The sequence below is a fragment of the Gaeumannomyces tritici genome, assembly GCF_000145635.1.
Source record: "Gaeumannomyces tritici R3-111a-1 unplaced genomic scaffold supercont2.1, whole genome shotgun sequence".
Classification (NCBI taxonomy): Eukaryota; Fungi; Ascomycota; class Sordariomycetes; order Magnaporthales; family Magnaporthaceae; genus Gaeumannomyces; species Gaeumannomyces tritici.
The window spans coordinates 2,857,046-2,872,730 of record NW_008804545.1 but is presented as its reverse complement, the minus strand read 5'-3'; the positions used below and the strand labels follow the sequence as shown (position 1 = coordinate 2,872,730).

The following is a 15,685-nucleotide window of genomic DNA, read 5'->3' as shown; positions in this document are numbered from 1 at the left end:
GTCGCGGTCCCCCCCCCCCCCCCCCTAGAGGTAGCCATCTTTAAAACTGTGACCGCCTACCGGCCCCGATCACCCTGTAGTACACCCCACCCTTCCGTTGACCTCTCCACATTGTCTATCTCATCATAACCTTGACTGTCGTCTCGTCTTTGTCCGCTGCCCCCAGGAAATTTTGGCCTCCCCTCCTATCTGGGAGACAAAACACCAGCTGGTGTGGCCGCTGTTGAGCCAGAACGACAGGATGGGTCATTTCCAGCAACCGTATGACCCGAGCTCGGGCTCCTGTGATGGGCATGGTGTAAGTTGAACTTGCCTCGTCCAGCATCCTGATCTGTAACCGACACCCATTTGCTTACAACCTGCCCTCTCGCCGCCCGCTCCAGGTCCCCGATACGAGCACGGGACGTGACCCATCACCGTATGTAGTACCATGCTCTCTTGTACATCAAGTACGGGTCTAGTCTTACTAACATGGTCGAGCAGGCTCTCGAGATCGCTCACTGAGAGCATTAGGACGGTCTACAAAGAAAACGGAAGGACGTACCACTCTTACCGCGCCGGATGTGAGTGGAGACTTACCAGCTCCTCCAGGCCGCGGGAGCGGCCGATGGGCTTCGGCTCCCTGGCTAACACTTGTCACTCAGCCTACCCGTTCCCCAACGACGAGGAAGAGAATGAGCGACTAGAGCTGCAATATACAGCACTAAAAGAGGCCATGGGAGGCAGAAATTACCTTGCGCCATTCACAGGAGAGAACCCTCCACGAGATGTCCTCGACATCGGAACCGGGCCTGGACAGTGGGCTTTGGAGGTGGCAGACGAGTTTCCAGAGGTACTTGCTCCTACGCCCTCCATCACCAGCCCTTGGATCATGACTGTCGACGCGATGGGATCGGGCCCCGCTGCAGGCCACGGTGATAGGAACGGATCTGAGCCCATCGACAATGCCGGATTTTGTGCCAGAGAATCTCAAACTTTACGTCGAAGACGCGTAGGCTACCCCCTGCTCCCCAGCCTCTGTACGTGGTGAGCCGGGATGTGGAAACTGACAATCTCACATTCCCTAGGAACGATGAGTGGGACTACGAATACCCTTTTGACTTCATCCACACACGCATGACGTTTAGCTGCTGGTCGGACATGAAGTCACAAGTTATAGAGAAGGCGATGAGACACCTGCACCCAGGGGGATGGCTCGAGTGCCAAGAGACCCACGGCATCTTCCAGTGCGACGACGGCTCGATACCTCCTGGTTTTGCGCCCAACCTGTGGGCTCACAACATGCAGGTTGCGGGGGACGCCGGCCGCATCCAGATGGGAATCGCGCCCAAGATGGCGGGCTGGTTCCGGGAGGCTGGGTTCATCGACGTCCAGGAGGTCATCCTCCGGCTCCCAGTTGGCGCATGGGACAGAACAGATGACCACCAACGAGTCTTGGGTGCGCTATGGCTCAAGAACCTGGACTGGGGGCTTTCGTCCATAACGATGGCCCTTTTCCACAGGTATCTGGGCATGACCAAGGAGCAGATCGAGGTGTTTCTGGTCGACGTGCGGAAGGGCATCAGAAACCCGAGCATCCATTCGTACCAGACACTATATGTCGTCTGGGGGAGGAAACCTAGGCCGGGGGAGAAGGCAGATGGGGCAGAGAAAAAAGAGAGGTAGATGGGCGAGATGGGCAGGCAGAAGTTGGGATTTTGCTCGAGAAAAGAACATGGGTAACTTGCAGTCGTTGAGCTTTCATGTTTATTTTCCCTTTTCGCTATGGATCCTGACACAGCGCTTTGCAGGCTTATTAGTGCACCTAATCGCACAAACTGGTGGGGCGGCCTTTGCTGTTTTCGGTTGGTTTGTAATGAAAATTTAATGCATGTGGGTGGGTTCTTCAGTGAGCGTGCTGGCTGTTCTCGCCCGAAATGCACTGCACTGATGATTGGCCAAGTTGGCCGAGAACTAGAGACAACTTCGTTGGCACAAATCCGCCCCACAACTGTACTGACTGCTCACAACGGCCTGGGCCTGCCCCCAAGACAACAATTCAAAGCCCACAGGCCCACAGACACAGTCCCCTGGTCGCCAAGGATTGCTGTGTTATGGGCCGTGCTTGGGCTCAATGTGATCCGAGCCGTGCCTCTGCTGTCACACGCGGTTGCGATTTCCCTTCGCTTTAGGCTCGCGCAGTCGAGTCCATTGATTGTTGCCAGCTCCCGGCAGCCGCCCGAACAACCCTCCAGACCACCCGCGGCCCCCCCCCCCATCGCCCATCATGGCCAGCAGCAAACGCGCCGCCGCTCGAAATGAGAAGATCCTGCAGGACCTAGTCCAGGGCCAGACCTGCGCCGACTGCCAGGCGCGGAACCCAGGTAAGCCGTCCCCGATGCTTGCTTTCCGGGCTTGGAGACCGATACCAAGCCCGCCCAAGCCCGCCGCCGCTCGCCATTGAGCCGGTCCTTCCATCCTTCCCGTTGACTGCGAGTCTGGGTTCCGTCCGTAGACTAATTTCCAGGGCAGCATGGGCAAGCTGGAGTGTAAGCCTCGACCCCTCCCTCGCCAGCAATCGCGACGGATAATCATCGCGAAGCAGCCAACGCCGCCCGCCCTCACGACTCCCCCGTCCCCCATCCCCAGACAAGGTCAGGATGTACGCTGCTGACACTTGTCCGATGCGCGCAGCTCGGCGTCTTTCTTTGCATGCGATGTGCTGCAATACATCGCAAGCTAGGGACGCACATCTCCAAGGTCAAGTCCCTCAGTATGGACAGCTGGTCCAACGAACAAGTCGATGTGAGCACGCCCCTTGTTCTTTCCTCCACCCCCTTCATCGGCCGCGTTTCAGAGAGCACCCGTCCTGACTCGGCGGGTCTTGTGTGCAACCACAGAACATGCGCAAGGTCGGCAACGCCACGTCCAACAAGATATATAACCCCCAAAACAAGAAGCCGCCGGTGCCAGTCGATGCCGATGAGGTGGACTCGGCCATGGAGCGCTTCATCCGCCAAAAGTACATGAACAACTCGGTCTCGGGTGCCATGCGGCACAACACAGGCAGCACTGAGTCCGACGAGACCCCTCCGCCGTTGCCACCCAAAACTCCCAGCCGCTTCGGCTTCCGGTCCGCGTCTTCGATATTCCCCCTGTCCTCCAAGGCGAAGAAGGAAATGGCGTCTTCTTCGGGGCGGCGCCCGCCCTCCTCCCGCGACGGCCAGGATCGCAATGATCCCGACTCCCCGCGCAACAAACCGTCCAGGGTCTTTGGCGCCTCGGTGCAGTACGAGGGGGGTGCCGACGACACCGAGGTGAAACTGGCCAGGCTACGCGACATGGGCTTCCTCGACGACCAGCGGAACTCCGTGGTGCTGCGTGGGATGGGCGGCAATATCGAAAAGACGGTTGAGGCCCTCGTGCGGCTGGGTGAAGGGGACGGCCGGCCAGTAAGGCTAGCGACTTCGCCGAGAGACCCTGTCGGCCCGATCCAGCGGGCCGTTACACCAACGTCGACGCTCAGCGTCCCTCAACCTGGGAGGGCACAGTCGCCAGCGTCGCCGTCCCCATCCACCAACCCGTTTGACATGCTAGATCTAGCGCCTGCGCAGCCGCAGTCATCCCAGTCGACAGGCACCCTCCAGAACAAAAATCCGTACAACAGCCCAACGAACCCCTTCGCCGTTTCGCCACAGCAGGGTCTCGTGCTCGACCAAGCTCTTCAGAACATGTCGCTCTCGCCATCGCAACCTCTGTTTCCGCATCACACGGGTGGGTTTGGCGGAGTCACGCAGGGTCAGGTAGTACATCAACAGGGCCAGTTGCAGGTGGGCATGCAGCGGCAGCAACTGCAACAGCAACAACAGCAGCAACTCCAACAACAGCCCCAGTATGCGGCATATCCACAGCAAGTGGTATTGCCAAATCCGGCCATGGCCCAGACCATGATGTTTACCGGGAACCAGGCATTCCCACCCCCGCCTGTTCAGCAACCGATGCTGACGGGGAACAACCCCTTTTTTACGAACACTACTGTCCCACAGCAGCAGATGCCGCAAGTGCCCCTGTCGGTAAACACGGCAGCATCGCCGCTCGTGCAGTATGGCGGTAACCCTTTCCTTCCGAAATCCCCGGCACGTGTGCAGTCCCCGTCGATGCTAGCACAGATCCCGGAGCAGGGTCAGCAGCAGGACTTTTACGCCAGCCCTGCCCCTCTGCAGCAGCCGTGGTCGGATCCGGTCTCGGCGCTGCCATATGCCTCGCCGCTCAGTGCTACAACGCAGAACAACCCCTTTTTCACTTCGGCGCAGCCTTTGATGCAGCCGCAAGCGCCTCCACGGGCGGACACGGCTTCCATCATGGCGCTCTTTAACGCCCCACAGCCGTCGACCAACCCGTTCCAGCCTCAGATGACGGGCCAGCCACCAGCACCGACGCCCCACCCTCTATTCCAAGGACAGCTGGCAGCGTCGCAACTCCAGCCACAGTACCAACAACAGTACCAACAACAGCAACAGCAACAGCAACAGCAACAGCAACAGCAACAGCAACAGCAACAGCAACAGCAACAGCAACAGCAACAGCACCAACAAGCCCAGCTTCAAACCCAAAGCCTGGGCGTGCAGTCGGCGGCCGGGGTCTTGGCAAGTCCATTAGCTTCAGGAAACAAGAACCCATTTTTGAGTCTTGGCGGCGGCGGCACGATGGACGCCACAGCCGGGACCGGCTTTGGTGGCGCCAGGAGTCGAGACAGCGTGCTGGCACAAGGCCTGGAGTGGAGCAATGGGCGCCATAGCCCCGATGCCTTTGCCAGTCTCAGCGCCAGAGACATGCGATGAGGGGACTGGCCCGGCTACGCGGTCAATTTGTAAAAAAATAAAATTGTGTCAGGCGACCTGTCGGAGGAGTCTAGTGAGGGGCCGGCTGCAAGTTTGGAGACCAGTGGCTGGAATGCCCGGCTAGACGCCCCTAACTTCTGTTGCTGCAAGTAAGAATTGGGACCATGTAAAATGGGGCTTTTGTATATCACCCGCCGAGGGCTGGCCAGGGCTCTGTTTGTTGTACAGCTAACTTATGGGGGTTCGTTCTAGGGGGTAAGGGAGAGGGCGCCAAGCCTGCCTGGAGCAGTTTTATCATGCATGTACCTGGTAGGCAGGTAGACATTACACTAATTGGTTAATAAGCGCATAGTGCTCATTGTGGTGGCCAGTTGGAAGCCGTGAGACTCGAGGTACCGGACATCAATGATGTTGTGTTGTCAGCGTTGGTGGCACCCAGTGGATTCTGTCAGCACGAAGGATGGGCGGGGTTGGTCAGGTTGCATCGATAAGGCCACCCGTCTGGGCCAGCCGTCCAGGCCCCGAGCCAACAAAACTACGCAGCCAGCCAGGTACTCGTGCTGCTGCTACTGCGGCTGAAATGAGGGCCCGATGGCTGACACCACTCACATGAGGAGAAGGGAGAGGCTGGCCTGAGGGGCGCATGTGGTACCCGGCTGCCTACATGGAGGGGCATGCGGCCGCTAACCTTACCTCCCAGGCCGGTGGGGTACATTAACACGGGGCACATGAAGACGCTCAGCTCTGCTCCATCGCCACCTTTATCGAGGACGAGTTTCTTACATGACACGGATTCCCTTCAAAAGGGTTGGCGCAGCCTTGCAGAGAGAGATAGGAACAAAGGGGGTGAGACGTCGCCATACAGACAAGGAAGAGCAGCAGCCAAGACGAAATGTCTGTTTCATCGAGCTCTTCAGTGTCACGCGGAGGCCCAGTCCCGCGGCGGCCTGGACCACGGCGCCCGCTCATCGTGTCCTCCAGGGAGCCGCACCGGCCGCCGCAGGAGAAGCTGGACGAGTTCTGGAGCCGGTTCAGCGCCAGGACCCCGGGCAAGGCGACCCGGCTCCTCCCGCAGAAGGAGTACGGCGACGGCGGCGACGGCGGCGGCCGGCAGCGGCGGCGCTCGTCCAAGGGCGTGGGCAGCACGCAGCGGACGCAGGCGTCGTACGAGGAGGCGGCGGCCCAGTGTAGGGCAAAGGTAGCGCAGATCGTCAAGGAGTCGCGCCGCGTCAACCAGCGCTACCGCGACCCGCACTTCGACATCGAGCTGGACCTGCAGCTGGGCATGCGCGACTGCCTCGAGGCCCTCGACAACATCAAGCCGACGGCGCCGCCCCCGAGGCGGCCGGGCCCCAGCAACCGCGGCGACGCCCAGGGGGAGGGGCAGGGGCAGGGGCAGGAGAGGCAGGGGCCGCCGTCCGGGGGCCGCAGGCGGCGGCTGGGCGGGTTCGAGCCCGGCTTCATCCCCATGGCGGTGCACAGGGTGGTGGATATATTCGACAAGCCGCAGTTCTACATCGACGGCCCGACGGCCAACGACGTGCGGCAGGGCCGCGACATGGGCGACTGCTGGCTCCTCGCGGCGCTGTGCACCATGAGCAACAAGCCGGGGCTCATCGAGCGCATCTGCGTGGCGCACGACCAGGCCGTGGGCGTCTACGGCTTCGTCTTCCACCGCGACGGCGGCTGGTTCAGCGAGATCATCGACGACAAGCTGTACCTGACCAAGCCCGACTACGACGACGGCTACCTCGAGCGCATCCTGTTCGAGGACCGCGAGCGCGGCGCCGACTCGGAGCAGGTCTACAAGAGCATCTACCAGTCCAACAGCGGCGCCCTCTACTTTGCGCAGTGCGAGAACCCAAACGAGACGTGGCTGCCGCTGCTCGAAAAAGCCTTCGCCAAGGCCCACAACGACTACGAGAGCATCGAGGGCGGCTTCACGGGCGAGGCGCTCGAGGACCTCACGGGCGGCGTCACGTCGGAGCTGTACACGAGCGACATCCTGGACACCGAGTACTTTTGGAACGAGGAGCTGATGAAGGTCAACCAGGACTTTCTGTTCGGCTGCTCCACCGGCGTCTGGGGCCGCGGCCTGGGCGAGAGGAAGGGGATCGTGGAGCTGCACGCATACAGCGTCATGAGGGCCGTCGAGGTCGAGGGCCAGCGGCTGATACTGCTCAAGAACCCTTGGGGCAAGCATGAGTGGAAGGGCCCCTGGTCGGACGGCAGCAGGGAGTGGACGCCCGAGTGGCTGTCGCGGCTGGGCCACCGCTTCGGCGACGACGGGGCCTTCTGGATCGCGTACGAGGACCTGCTGCGCAAGTACCAGGCCTTTGACCGCACCCGCATCTTCGGCCCGGACTGGAAGGTCACGTCCATCTGGACGACGCTGTCGGTGCCGTGGACGCACGAGTACCACGACACCAAGTTTGCCTTTTCCATGTCCCGCCCGGGCCCCGTGGTGCTGGTGCTCTCGCAGCTCGACGACCGCTACTTCCGCGGCCTCGAGGGCCAGTACCGGTTCGAGCTCAGCTTCCGTGTCCACGCGGCGGGCGCGGACGAGGCCGACGAGTACCTGGTGCGCAGCCAGACTCCCTACCGCATGAACCGCAGCGTCAACGTGGACCTGGACCTGGATGCGGGCGACTACACGGTTCTGGTGCGCGTCGACGCCGAGCGCGACACGGGCATCCTGCCGCCCGAGGACATGGTGCGCGCGCTCTCGCGCGCGCGCCGCGACAAGCTGGCCCGCGTCGCCCTGTCCTACGACCTAGCGCATGCCAAGGGGGCCATCGTCGAGACGGACGCGGAGAGTGAGGCGCGGCTGGCGCGTGAGCGGCGGAGCCTCGAGCGGTCCCGGCGCCGCATAAAGAAGGCCATGACGGAGCAGCGGCGGCGACAGTACCTGAATGAGTCGGCGAGGCTGCTCGAGGCCCGGAGGGAGGTGGCGAAGCGTAAGGAGAGGAAGGAGAGGAGGAAGGAGAGAAGGAAGGCGCGGGCGGAGAAGAAGGAGAAGGAGGAGAAGGAGGAGAAGGCGGCGCAGGAAGAGAGGGAGGAGAAGGGAAAGGGAAATACTGGCGAGGACAAGAACGGCGCAGTAGCATCTGGCGGTGAAAAGACGGCTCAGACAGGCCAGAGGGGAGAAAAGGATGCGACAAAGACTGCCCATGTCCCGGAGAAAGGGGCGGCTGAGTTGGAAACAAACAAAGCTGGGCAAGGCCAAGCGCAAGCAGCACAGCCAAATGCTTCCGCTCCTGCGCCGGCAAAGGAATCGGCGCCTGGGAAACAAGCCCCGAGTGTGCCCATCACGGCTCCCACACCCAAGCCTTCAGGGGCTCCCAACACCGAAGAGCAACGCTCCCCACAGCAACCGGTCACGGCTGTCATGCCTGGCACCGGGCCTCCCACCACCGACGCCTCTCCACAAGATGCATCAACCCAGACCGCTGATGGCCCATTGAACGAGGAGCTCCAAGTGGGCAACGCACCGCCGGAGCATACGCACGAAGCATTGCCGCGGCCCCCGAGCCCCCCGAGCCTCGACCTCCCACACCAGCACGCGCACATGCAGTTCCCTCCGTTTCCAGGAGGCCGGGGCGTGTCTCCTCCCCCTGAGCTCGCCCGCCGCACACCCTGGCAACAGCAACAACGTCGAGGTCCACCGCCCCATCACCTGTCAGGCCCGCCACGGCACCGCCGCGCCGGGCCTCACCTCCACTTCCACCCCGCAGTACTCCCGCCCCCAGGCTTGGGATCCGACGCAGGCGGCGGCGGTGGCGGCGGCGAGGACAACAACGAAGGCTCCGACTGCGAGATATCAAGCGTCTCGAGCATCTCGGACGTGTCGGACCGTGAGGTCGAGTTGCAGCTGGAGCTGATGCGCATGGACGGCCAGCTCCCCATGCCCTCCTCCTCCTTGCGCAGGCGCAGGCGCAGGGCGTCCGCCGACGGCCCGACCGGCAGCCCCAACGCCGGACGGCCCCCGCGGCTGCCGCTATTCCCCGGGGGCCCGCCGCCACAGCCACGGCGGCGGAGCTCGGACGACGCCGAGCTGGAGAACGACCCGTGGAACGCCGTGGCGGTCGTCGGGCTGCGCGTGTACTACAAGATGGGTGAGGGCGAGGCGCAGGACGCAGACGTGGTGACGCTGCGCATCGTGCGCCCCACCGGCGTACCCGACGATGACAGCGACAGTAGTGACAGCGACAGCGAGGGGGAGGGGGCTGGCGCCAGGGACCGCTGGCCGTGGAACAGGAAGAAGGTCAAGATACCGGACGTCGACGACAGCGCGCGGGACGCGGTCCTGGTGGCTGCGAGCCTGGAACAGAGCGGCGACGGCCGTGCGAAGGATGGGGACGCCGGGAAGGTTGGGCATGTCAAGGACGAGGACGACGAGAAGAAGCCGATCAAGGCCGAGCCGGCGGAGGAGGAGCCAGTCAAAAGTTGAGGCTGAGGCTATCGACCCAAGGAGCGAGGCAGGGGAGAGATCTTGATGCAAGTTGCACACATGAGCAGCCCACCGAGAGAAGCGTGGATGGATCCTAAAGGATGACAACATACGGACACTAGGCACAGGACAGACAGACAGACAGACAGACAGACAGTGACATGACGATATAATGTAACTTTTTCGCCTTGTTTGTTCATTGTATGCCCACCAAGCCGGGCGAATAAACATTGGGTATCACATCTCCGTCGCCCCACATCCATCGTATACATGGTGCCTTTTACACCAAAGAAGCCATCAGAACCTATCCAAGAGGTCAGCCACCTTCCTCCTCTCCTCGTCCGCAACCGCAACAGGCGCGTCGTCGTCATCCTGCCCACCCCGGCCCTCCTCCCGGACGGCGCGGAGGACGCGGTCGCCGACACGGGCCATGAGGATGCGCGTGCGTTCCAACTCACGCTCGAGCTCGCCGTCCTTGGTCACCAGGTTCCTCTGCAGCGACTCGCCCCCGTCGCCGCCGCTGATAAAGGGCACGAGCCCGCGCCGCATATCGCGCAGCCGCCGCGCGCGCGCCTCGGCCTCCCCGCGCGCCGCCGAGAGGTCCTGCAGCCGCGCCGACAGGTCGGCGTAGCGGCGCGCCTCCATGGGCCGGGCCGAGACGTCCTGGTCCGAGGGCCAGGACGGCGGGAGGGCCGCAATGGTCTGCGGGTCGGCTGCTGGGAGTTCAGCGGGTGGCCATGATGGGCTCGGACGGGGGAGAAAGAGAGAGACTCACCAAAATCCGCGCTGAGCGTCAGGCCGGCGTCTCCGCCGCCGTCGTCATGGCCGTCCTCGCCCGCACGCGGCGCCCCGCCGTCGCGCTCGGCGGCCAGGTACAGCTGCTCGAGCTGCTCGGCGACGTGGCGGGTGGCGGGCGGGGAGTAGACGCGGGCCGAGTGCTGCTGGAGGCGGTGGTTGAAGCGCGCGAGGGCGTCGTCGACGGCCTTTTGCGGCAGCGGCAGCGGTGGCGCGGTTCCGGTGGCGGCGGCGGCGGCGCTGCTGTTGGCCTTGGACCACGCGCGCGACGGCGCCAGCGGCTGCGACAGGAGCCGCGTCTGCTCGGCGATGAAGTCCTGCTTCAGCGCCTGGATGGTCGGGGGCGCCGGCGACGCCATGTTGCGTTGTCTCTGCCGGACCGTGCTCGATGTGAGCTCAACTGGCGGCTGGGGCTGTAGTCGCTAAACGGGGCGCTGAAGGGCTACTGTGTAACTGGAAGCACGGCGATTCAGGGGCCGGGGAGCTGGGCTGTTGTGCCCCGGAATTCAGCGCAGCACACCCACAGCCAACCAGAATACAATTGGCACCCTGCCGCGCGCGCCTGCTGCAGGACCAGAATCCAATGCGGTTTAGTGGGGTTGGTTGGGCGGGCCGTCCAAGGACTGGGCCTGGCTGGGGTGACGCGAGCGGAGGTCAAATTGGCCAAGACGCGAGTCGAGACGCGGTTTGCTAAATTGATTCGCGTCTCCTAGGACCTTTTCACAGTAGCTTTAATGGTCTATTGATCTGTGCTGTCGACCTGGAGATGCTGCCTCGCCCACCACACCCACCCTACCTCTCCGACTCTCTACCTAGACAAGCACTTCGGAGCGTTTCTGGACCACATTACAAGGCCCGTGACCACGGATAATAAGAAACCCTTTGTCCCAACAGATCAAGCAACCTCTGTCTCCATCACGTCCGTCTCTTCCCTCACAACAGCTATCCCCAGCGACAATGGGCTCCGGCGACGTCACTGCCCGCACTCCAGCAAAGGCCGGGGCTACCTCCAAGAAGCCTGCGGGCTCCGCTTCGACCGGCAAACAGGCTAGCATCCTGGGCTTCTTCTCCAAGACCGCGACCCCCTCGTCGTCGACAAGGCTGCCCGCCCGTCCCGCAGAGCCGGCCTCGTCGCCATGCCTCAAGGAGACCACAAAGTCCAACGCCATGGCCCGGAGGCAGCGCCTCTCGGAGAAGGCAACCCCCGTCCCCGGCAGCGACGCCATCGAGCCCCGCAGTCCCCAAGACGAGAACAGGGGCGCATCGACGGTCAAGCGTGCCATCAGCAACATGGCCATCGCCAGCAGCAGTCCCATTAAAAAGGGGAGGAAGACGGTGAACTACGCCGAGTCCTCGGACGATGACGACAAGGATGTGTTCGCCGCCCTGAACTCTCGCCAGAGCCAGCGCCGCAGCCGTTCACGGCCCTCGGTCTTGCAACACGACAACGATGACGAGGACGATTTCAATCCCGAGCCCGAGGCCGCTGGCACCGCCGACTACGACGATGGTAAGCAATGCCGTTGCCTTGACCGGCCCAACCTTGAAGCTAACGGGATTGTTCGTGTAGAAGCTATGGATGATTTCATCGTGTCGGACGACTCAGATGCCCCCTCCAAATCCAAGAAGCGGAAGCGGCCAAGCAGCAAAGCCGCACCACCGAGGAAGCGCAACGTCGCCTCGTCCTCGCCACCCCCAAGGGACAGGGTCAGGGAAGAGGCCGAAGAGGAGGACGAGGAGATTGGTGACGACATGCCGCGCACCTCGACCACGCAGCAATGGCGCTACGACCCTGAAAATCCTGCTCCCGCTCCCCAGCCAGGAGACAAGGCGCCTCGCAAGCCAGCCCCAAAGGCCGCAGCCTTCAAGCACAAGGACAGCAAGCCCCATACCAAAAAGTCGGAGCAGGATGATCGCTATGTCTGGCTTGCCAGTATCCGTGACATGGACGGAAACAAGCCCGAAGACGCGGAATTCAACCCGGCCACCATCTACATCCCGCCCTCGGCCTGGAAGAACTTCTCGCCCTTCGAGAAACAGTACTGGGAGATCAAGCAGAAGCTGTGGGACACGGTCGTCTTCTTCAAGAAGGGCAAGTTTTACGAGCTCTACGAGAACGACGCCACCATCGGCCACCAGCTGTTCGATCTCAAGCTCACAGACCGCGTCAACATGCGCATGGTTGGCGTCCCCGAGAGCTCGCTCGAGATGTGGGTCAACCAGTTCGTGGCCAAGGGGTACAAGGTCGCCCGTGTCGACCAGATGGAGTCGGCCCTGGGCAAGGAGATGCGCGAGCGCGACGACCCGGGGGCCAAGAAGGCCAAGGGCGCCGCCAAGGCCGACAAGATCATCCGCCGCGAGCTGGCCTGCATCCTCACGGGCGGCACCCTAGTCGAGGGCAGCATGCTTCAGGACGACATGGCCACGTACTGCGTCGCCATCAAGGAGTCGACCCTCAACGGCAACCCCGCCTTCGGCATCGCCTTTGTCGATGCCGCCACGGGCCAGTTCTTCCTATCGCAGTTCGAGGACGACGTCGACCTGACGAGGCTCGAGACCTTTGTGGCCCAGACCTGCCCGCGAGAGCTGCTCCTTGAGAAGGCGCGCTTGTCGACCAAGGCCCTGCGTATCCTCAAGAACAACACGACCCCGACCACCATCTGGAACTATCTCAAGCCCGGGGCCGAGTTCCCCGAGCCCGACGCCGCCGTCCGCGACCTCGACAGCAGTGGCTACTTTTCCAAGGCCGCCGAAGGGGAGGCTGGCGATGCGGACCAGGAGGAGGCATGGCCCGAGGCGCTCGAAAAGTCGCGCGACAAGAGCCTGCTGATATCGGCCGTGGGCGCCCTCGTGCACTACCTGCGTGTGCTGAAGCTCGAGCGCAGCCTCTTGTCCCAGGGCAGCTTCGAGTGGTACAGCCCCATCCACCGCAACGGCACGCTCATCCTGGACGGCCAGTCCCTCATCAACCTCGAAATCTTCTCCAACAGCGTCAACGGCGGGCCCGAGGGCACGCTCTTCAGCCTCCTCAACCGCTGCATCACGCCCTTTGGCAAGCGGCTTTTCCGCCAGTGGGTCTGCCACCCGCTGTGCAACACCCAGAAAATCAACGAGCGCCTCGACGCCGTCGACATGCTCAACGCCGACCGCAGCATCCGCGAGCAGTTCTCGTCGCTGATGAGTAAGATGCCCGACCTCGAGAGGCTGATCTCGCGGATCCACGCCGGCGTCTGCAAGGCCGAGGACTTTGTGCGCGTGCTCGAGGGCTTCGAGCAGATCGACTACGCCATGTCCATGCTGTCGGCCTTTGGCGGAGGCAACGGCCTGGTCGACCGGCTGATCGGGTCCATGCCCGATCTCAAGGAGCCCCTGGGGTTCTGGAAGGGCGCCTTTGACCGCAAGAAGGTCCGGGACCAGAAGCTCCTGGTCCCAGAAAAGGGCATCGAGGAGGACTTTGACGAGAGTGCCGCCAACATCGCCCGCATCAAGCGCGAGCTCCACGCGCTCCTCGACAGGCAAAAGGCGGCGCTCAAGTGCAAGACGCTCAAGTTCACCGACGTGGGCAAGGAGATCTACCAGGTCGAGGCGCCCAAGGCGACCAAGGTGCCCAAGGACTGGAGGCAGATGTCGGCCACCAGCAGCGTCAAGCGGTACTACTTTGGCGAGCTCGACGAGCTCGTGCGCGAGCTGCAGGAGGCCGAGGAGACGCACTCGCAGATCGTCAAGGACGTGGCCGCCCGCTTCTTCAAGCGCTTCGACGTCGACTACGAGGTCTGGATCCAGGCCATCCGCATCATCTCGCAGCTCGACTGCCTCATCTGCCTGGCCAAGGCGTCGTCGTCGCTGGGCGACCCCAGCTGCAGGCCCGTCTTTGTCGACGACGAGCGGAGCGTGCTCGAGTTCGGGGAGCTGCGCCACCCCTGCATGCTCAACACGGTCGACGACTTCATCCCCAACGACATCAAGCTAGGTGGCGACGAGCCCAACATCAACCTCCTGACGGGCGCCAACGCTGCCGGCAAGTCGACGGTACTGCGCATGTCGTGCATCGCCGTCATCATGGCCCAGATCGGCTGCTATGTGCCGGCGAGGTCGGCGCGCCTCACGCCCGTGGACCGCATCATGTCTCGGCTCGGGGCCAACGACAACATCTTTGCGGCGCAGTCGACCTTCTTTGTCGAGCTGTCCGAGACCAAGAAGATCCTTTCGGAAGCGACGCCGCGCTCGCTGGTGATTCTGGACGAGCTCGGGCGCGGTACGTCGTCGTACGACGGCGTGGCGGTGGCGCAGGCGGTGCTGCACCACGTGGCCAGCCACATCGGGTGCGTGGGCTTCTTCGCGACGCACTACCACTCGCTGGCGACCGAGTTCGAGGGCCACCCCGAGATCCGGGCGCGGCGCATGCAGATCCAGGTGGACGAGGGCCGCCGCCGCGTCACGTTCCTGTACCGGCTCGAGGACGGTGTGGCCGAGGGCTCGTTTGGCATGCACTGCGCCGCCATGTGCGGCATCAGCGGCCGCGTCATCGAGCGCGCCGAGGTGGCCGCCCGCGAGTGGGAGCACACGAGCCGCCTCAAGGAGAGCCTCGACCGCGCCCGCACCGGCTGCTACATCCCGCTCGGCGTCCTTAGCGACGTCGCCGGCCTGCTGCGCGACGACGACGAGGCCGAGTCGAGGGTCACGGAGCGGGGGGTGGACGTCCTGCTGCGGGCCATCGCCTCCCTGTAAGGTGGGTACCTACCTACTACCAATACATGTGTGATGACGACTATACTATGTGTGATGGGTATATAGCCACCCACCCACTTAAAAGTGGCACCCTAACTCGCGACAAGGGATCAGCTCAATTGACGTGCACAAGTTTGAACAGTTTTCCGTCGGGTTGCAGGAAGTACCTTTTTAAGCAGGGGATGGGTGCCCTGGCTTTCTTAGGCTGTATTGGGTAAGGCGCGGCCACAGCGGGCTTGGCGATTGACTGGGGGGTGTGTGGTTTCTTTGGGAGGGAAAGATGAATGGCTGGACCAGGCAATGCCTGCTGCGGGCCGCGGGCCCCGTCGACGATCAGCTGGCCGGCCTGTGAAACCTCAAGGTGGCACAAGGGGGGGACCAAAGGGGGCGCCGCAACCGCACCTATCGCTCTCTCAATGGGCCTTGACATATTTTTTGTTTTCTTCCTTCTTTCTTCTTTGCTGACGCGAGGGATGGTTTTGCTCTTGTCCGGATCTTGTGAAACATGGGGGAGGTGATGGCAGGCAGGGGTTCAGGGGGTTATGTACGGACTTGGGCTGCTTCTTTTCTCTCCTTCGTCCCGTTTGTAGGTACAGCTGTACCTTTGCTTGCTTTGCCTAGTCCGTCTAATCTGTACTTTGCTAATTTAATCAAATAATACCTACCAACACGTATCCGTAGCCAGCCAGCCAGCCAGTCGGCCTCTGATGAATACTTGCTGCGATGGGATGCATGGTGCCGATTTAGCACTCGCTCTCGGGAGGGCCGTCTGGTCGCTCAATGCTGTGCACTCGACCCTATTCCAGATCATCTCGACCCTGCCCTTGTCTCTGATCATCTCGACCCTACCCTTGTCTCTGATCCACTCGGGGGGGGGGGGGGGGGGCCACCG

The 15,685-nt window shown here is 62.6% G+C and overlaps 5 protein-coding genes across 6 annotated transcripts; 4 read left to right on the top strand and 1 right to left on the bottom strand.

Moving 5' to 3' along the window:
- Positions 1–241: 241 nt before the first annotated feature.
- On the top strand, positions 242–1,665 carry GGTG_00923 (hypothetical protein; the record flags this gene model as incomplete). Its single annotated transcript, XM_009218678.1, has 6 exons — positions 242–298; positions 384–418; positions 484–563; positions 645–832; positions 909–991; positions 1,068–1,665. 6 exons carry the CDS (start codon positions 242–244, stop codon positions 1,663–1,665), a joined length of 1,041 nt encoding a protein of 346 aa, XP_009216942.1.
- Positions 1,666–2,079: 414 nt separating this feature from the next.
- Positions 2,080–5,218, top strand: GGTG_00922 (hypothetical protein). The gene is made up of 4 exons (XM_009218677.1): positions 2,080–2,363; positions 2,512–2,528; positions 2,674–2,784; positions 2,880–5,218. Exons 1-4 carry the CDS (start codon positions 2,267–2,269, stop codon positions 4,818–4,820), a joined length of 2,166 nt encoding a protein of 721 aa, XP_009216941.1. The 5' UTR covers positions 2,080–2,266; the 3' UTR covers positions 4,821–5,218.
- Positions 5,219–5,496: 278 nt separating this feature from the next.
- GGTG_00921 (hypothetical protein) lies at positions 5,497–9,475 on the top strand. The gene has a single exon (XM_009218676.1). It carries the CDS (start codon positions 5,713–5,715, stop codon positions 9,268–9,270), a length of 3,558 nt encoding a protein of 1,185 aa, XP_009216940.1. The 5' UTR covers positions 5,497–5,712; the 3' UTR covers positions 9,271–9,475.
- GGTG_00920 (hypothetical protein) lies at positions 9,400–10,509 on the bottom strand. Its single transcript, XM_009218675.1, has 2 exons — positions 10,046–10,509; positions 9,400–9,983 (listed from the first exon to the last, which is right to left on the bottom strand). Exons 1-2 carry the CDS (start codon positions 10,422–10,424, stop codon positions 9,568–9,570), a joined length of 795 nt encoding a protein of 264 aa, XP_009216939.1. The 5' UTR covers positions 10,425–10,509; the 3' UTR covers positions 9,400–9,567.
- Positions 10,510–10,789: 280 nt separating this feature from the next.
- Positions 10,790–15,494, top strand: GGTG_00919 (the record flags this gene model as incomplete). 2 transcript variants are annotated; one of them, XM_009218674.1, is made up of 3 exons in its annotated part: positions 11,023–11,575; positions 11,639–14,794; positions 14,927–15,099. In XM_009218674.1, 2 exons carry the CDS (start codon positions 11,023–11,025, stop codon positions 14,791–14,793), a joined length of 3,708 nt encoding a protein of 1,235 aa, XP_009216938.1. In that variant the 3' UTR covers position 14,794; positions 14,927–15,099. The 2 variants fall into 2 exon arrangements, with proteins under 2 accessions (XP_009216937.1, XP_009216938.1); XM_009218673.1 differs by having other exon boundaries at positions 10,790–11,575; positions 11,636–15,494.
- Between the last annotated feature and the right edge of the window lie 191 nt (positions 15,495–15,685).

Bases quoted from the DNA above. Each gene is read 5' to 3' on its own strand.
- GGTG_00922 (XM_009218677.1), top strand. From the start codon at position 2,267: ATGGCCAGCAGCAAACGCGCCGCCGCTCGAAATGAGAAGATCCTGCAG. The intron at 2,785-2,879 runs GTGAGCACGCCC...GTGCAACCACAG, and splicing joins GGTCCAACGAACAAGTCGAT to AACATGCGCAAGGTCGGCAA.
- GGTG_00921 (XM_009218676.1), top strand. From the start codon at position 5,713: ATGTCTGTTTCATCGAGCTCTTCAGTGTCACGCGGAGGCCCAGTCCCG.
- GGTG_00920 (XM_009218675.1), bottom strand. From the start codon at position 10,424: ATGGCGTCGCCGGCGCCCCCGACCATCCAGGCGCTGAAGCAGGACTTC. The intron at 9,984-10,045 runs GTGAGTCTCTCT...AACTCCCAGCAG, and splicing joins GACGCTCAGCGCGGATTTTG to CCGACCCGCAGACCATTGCG.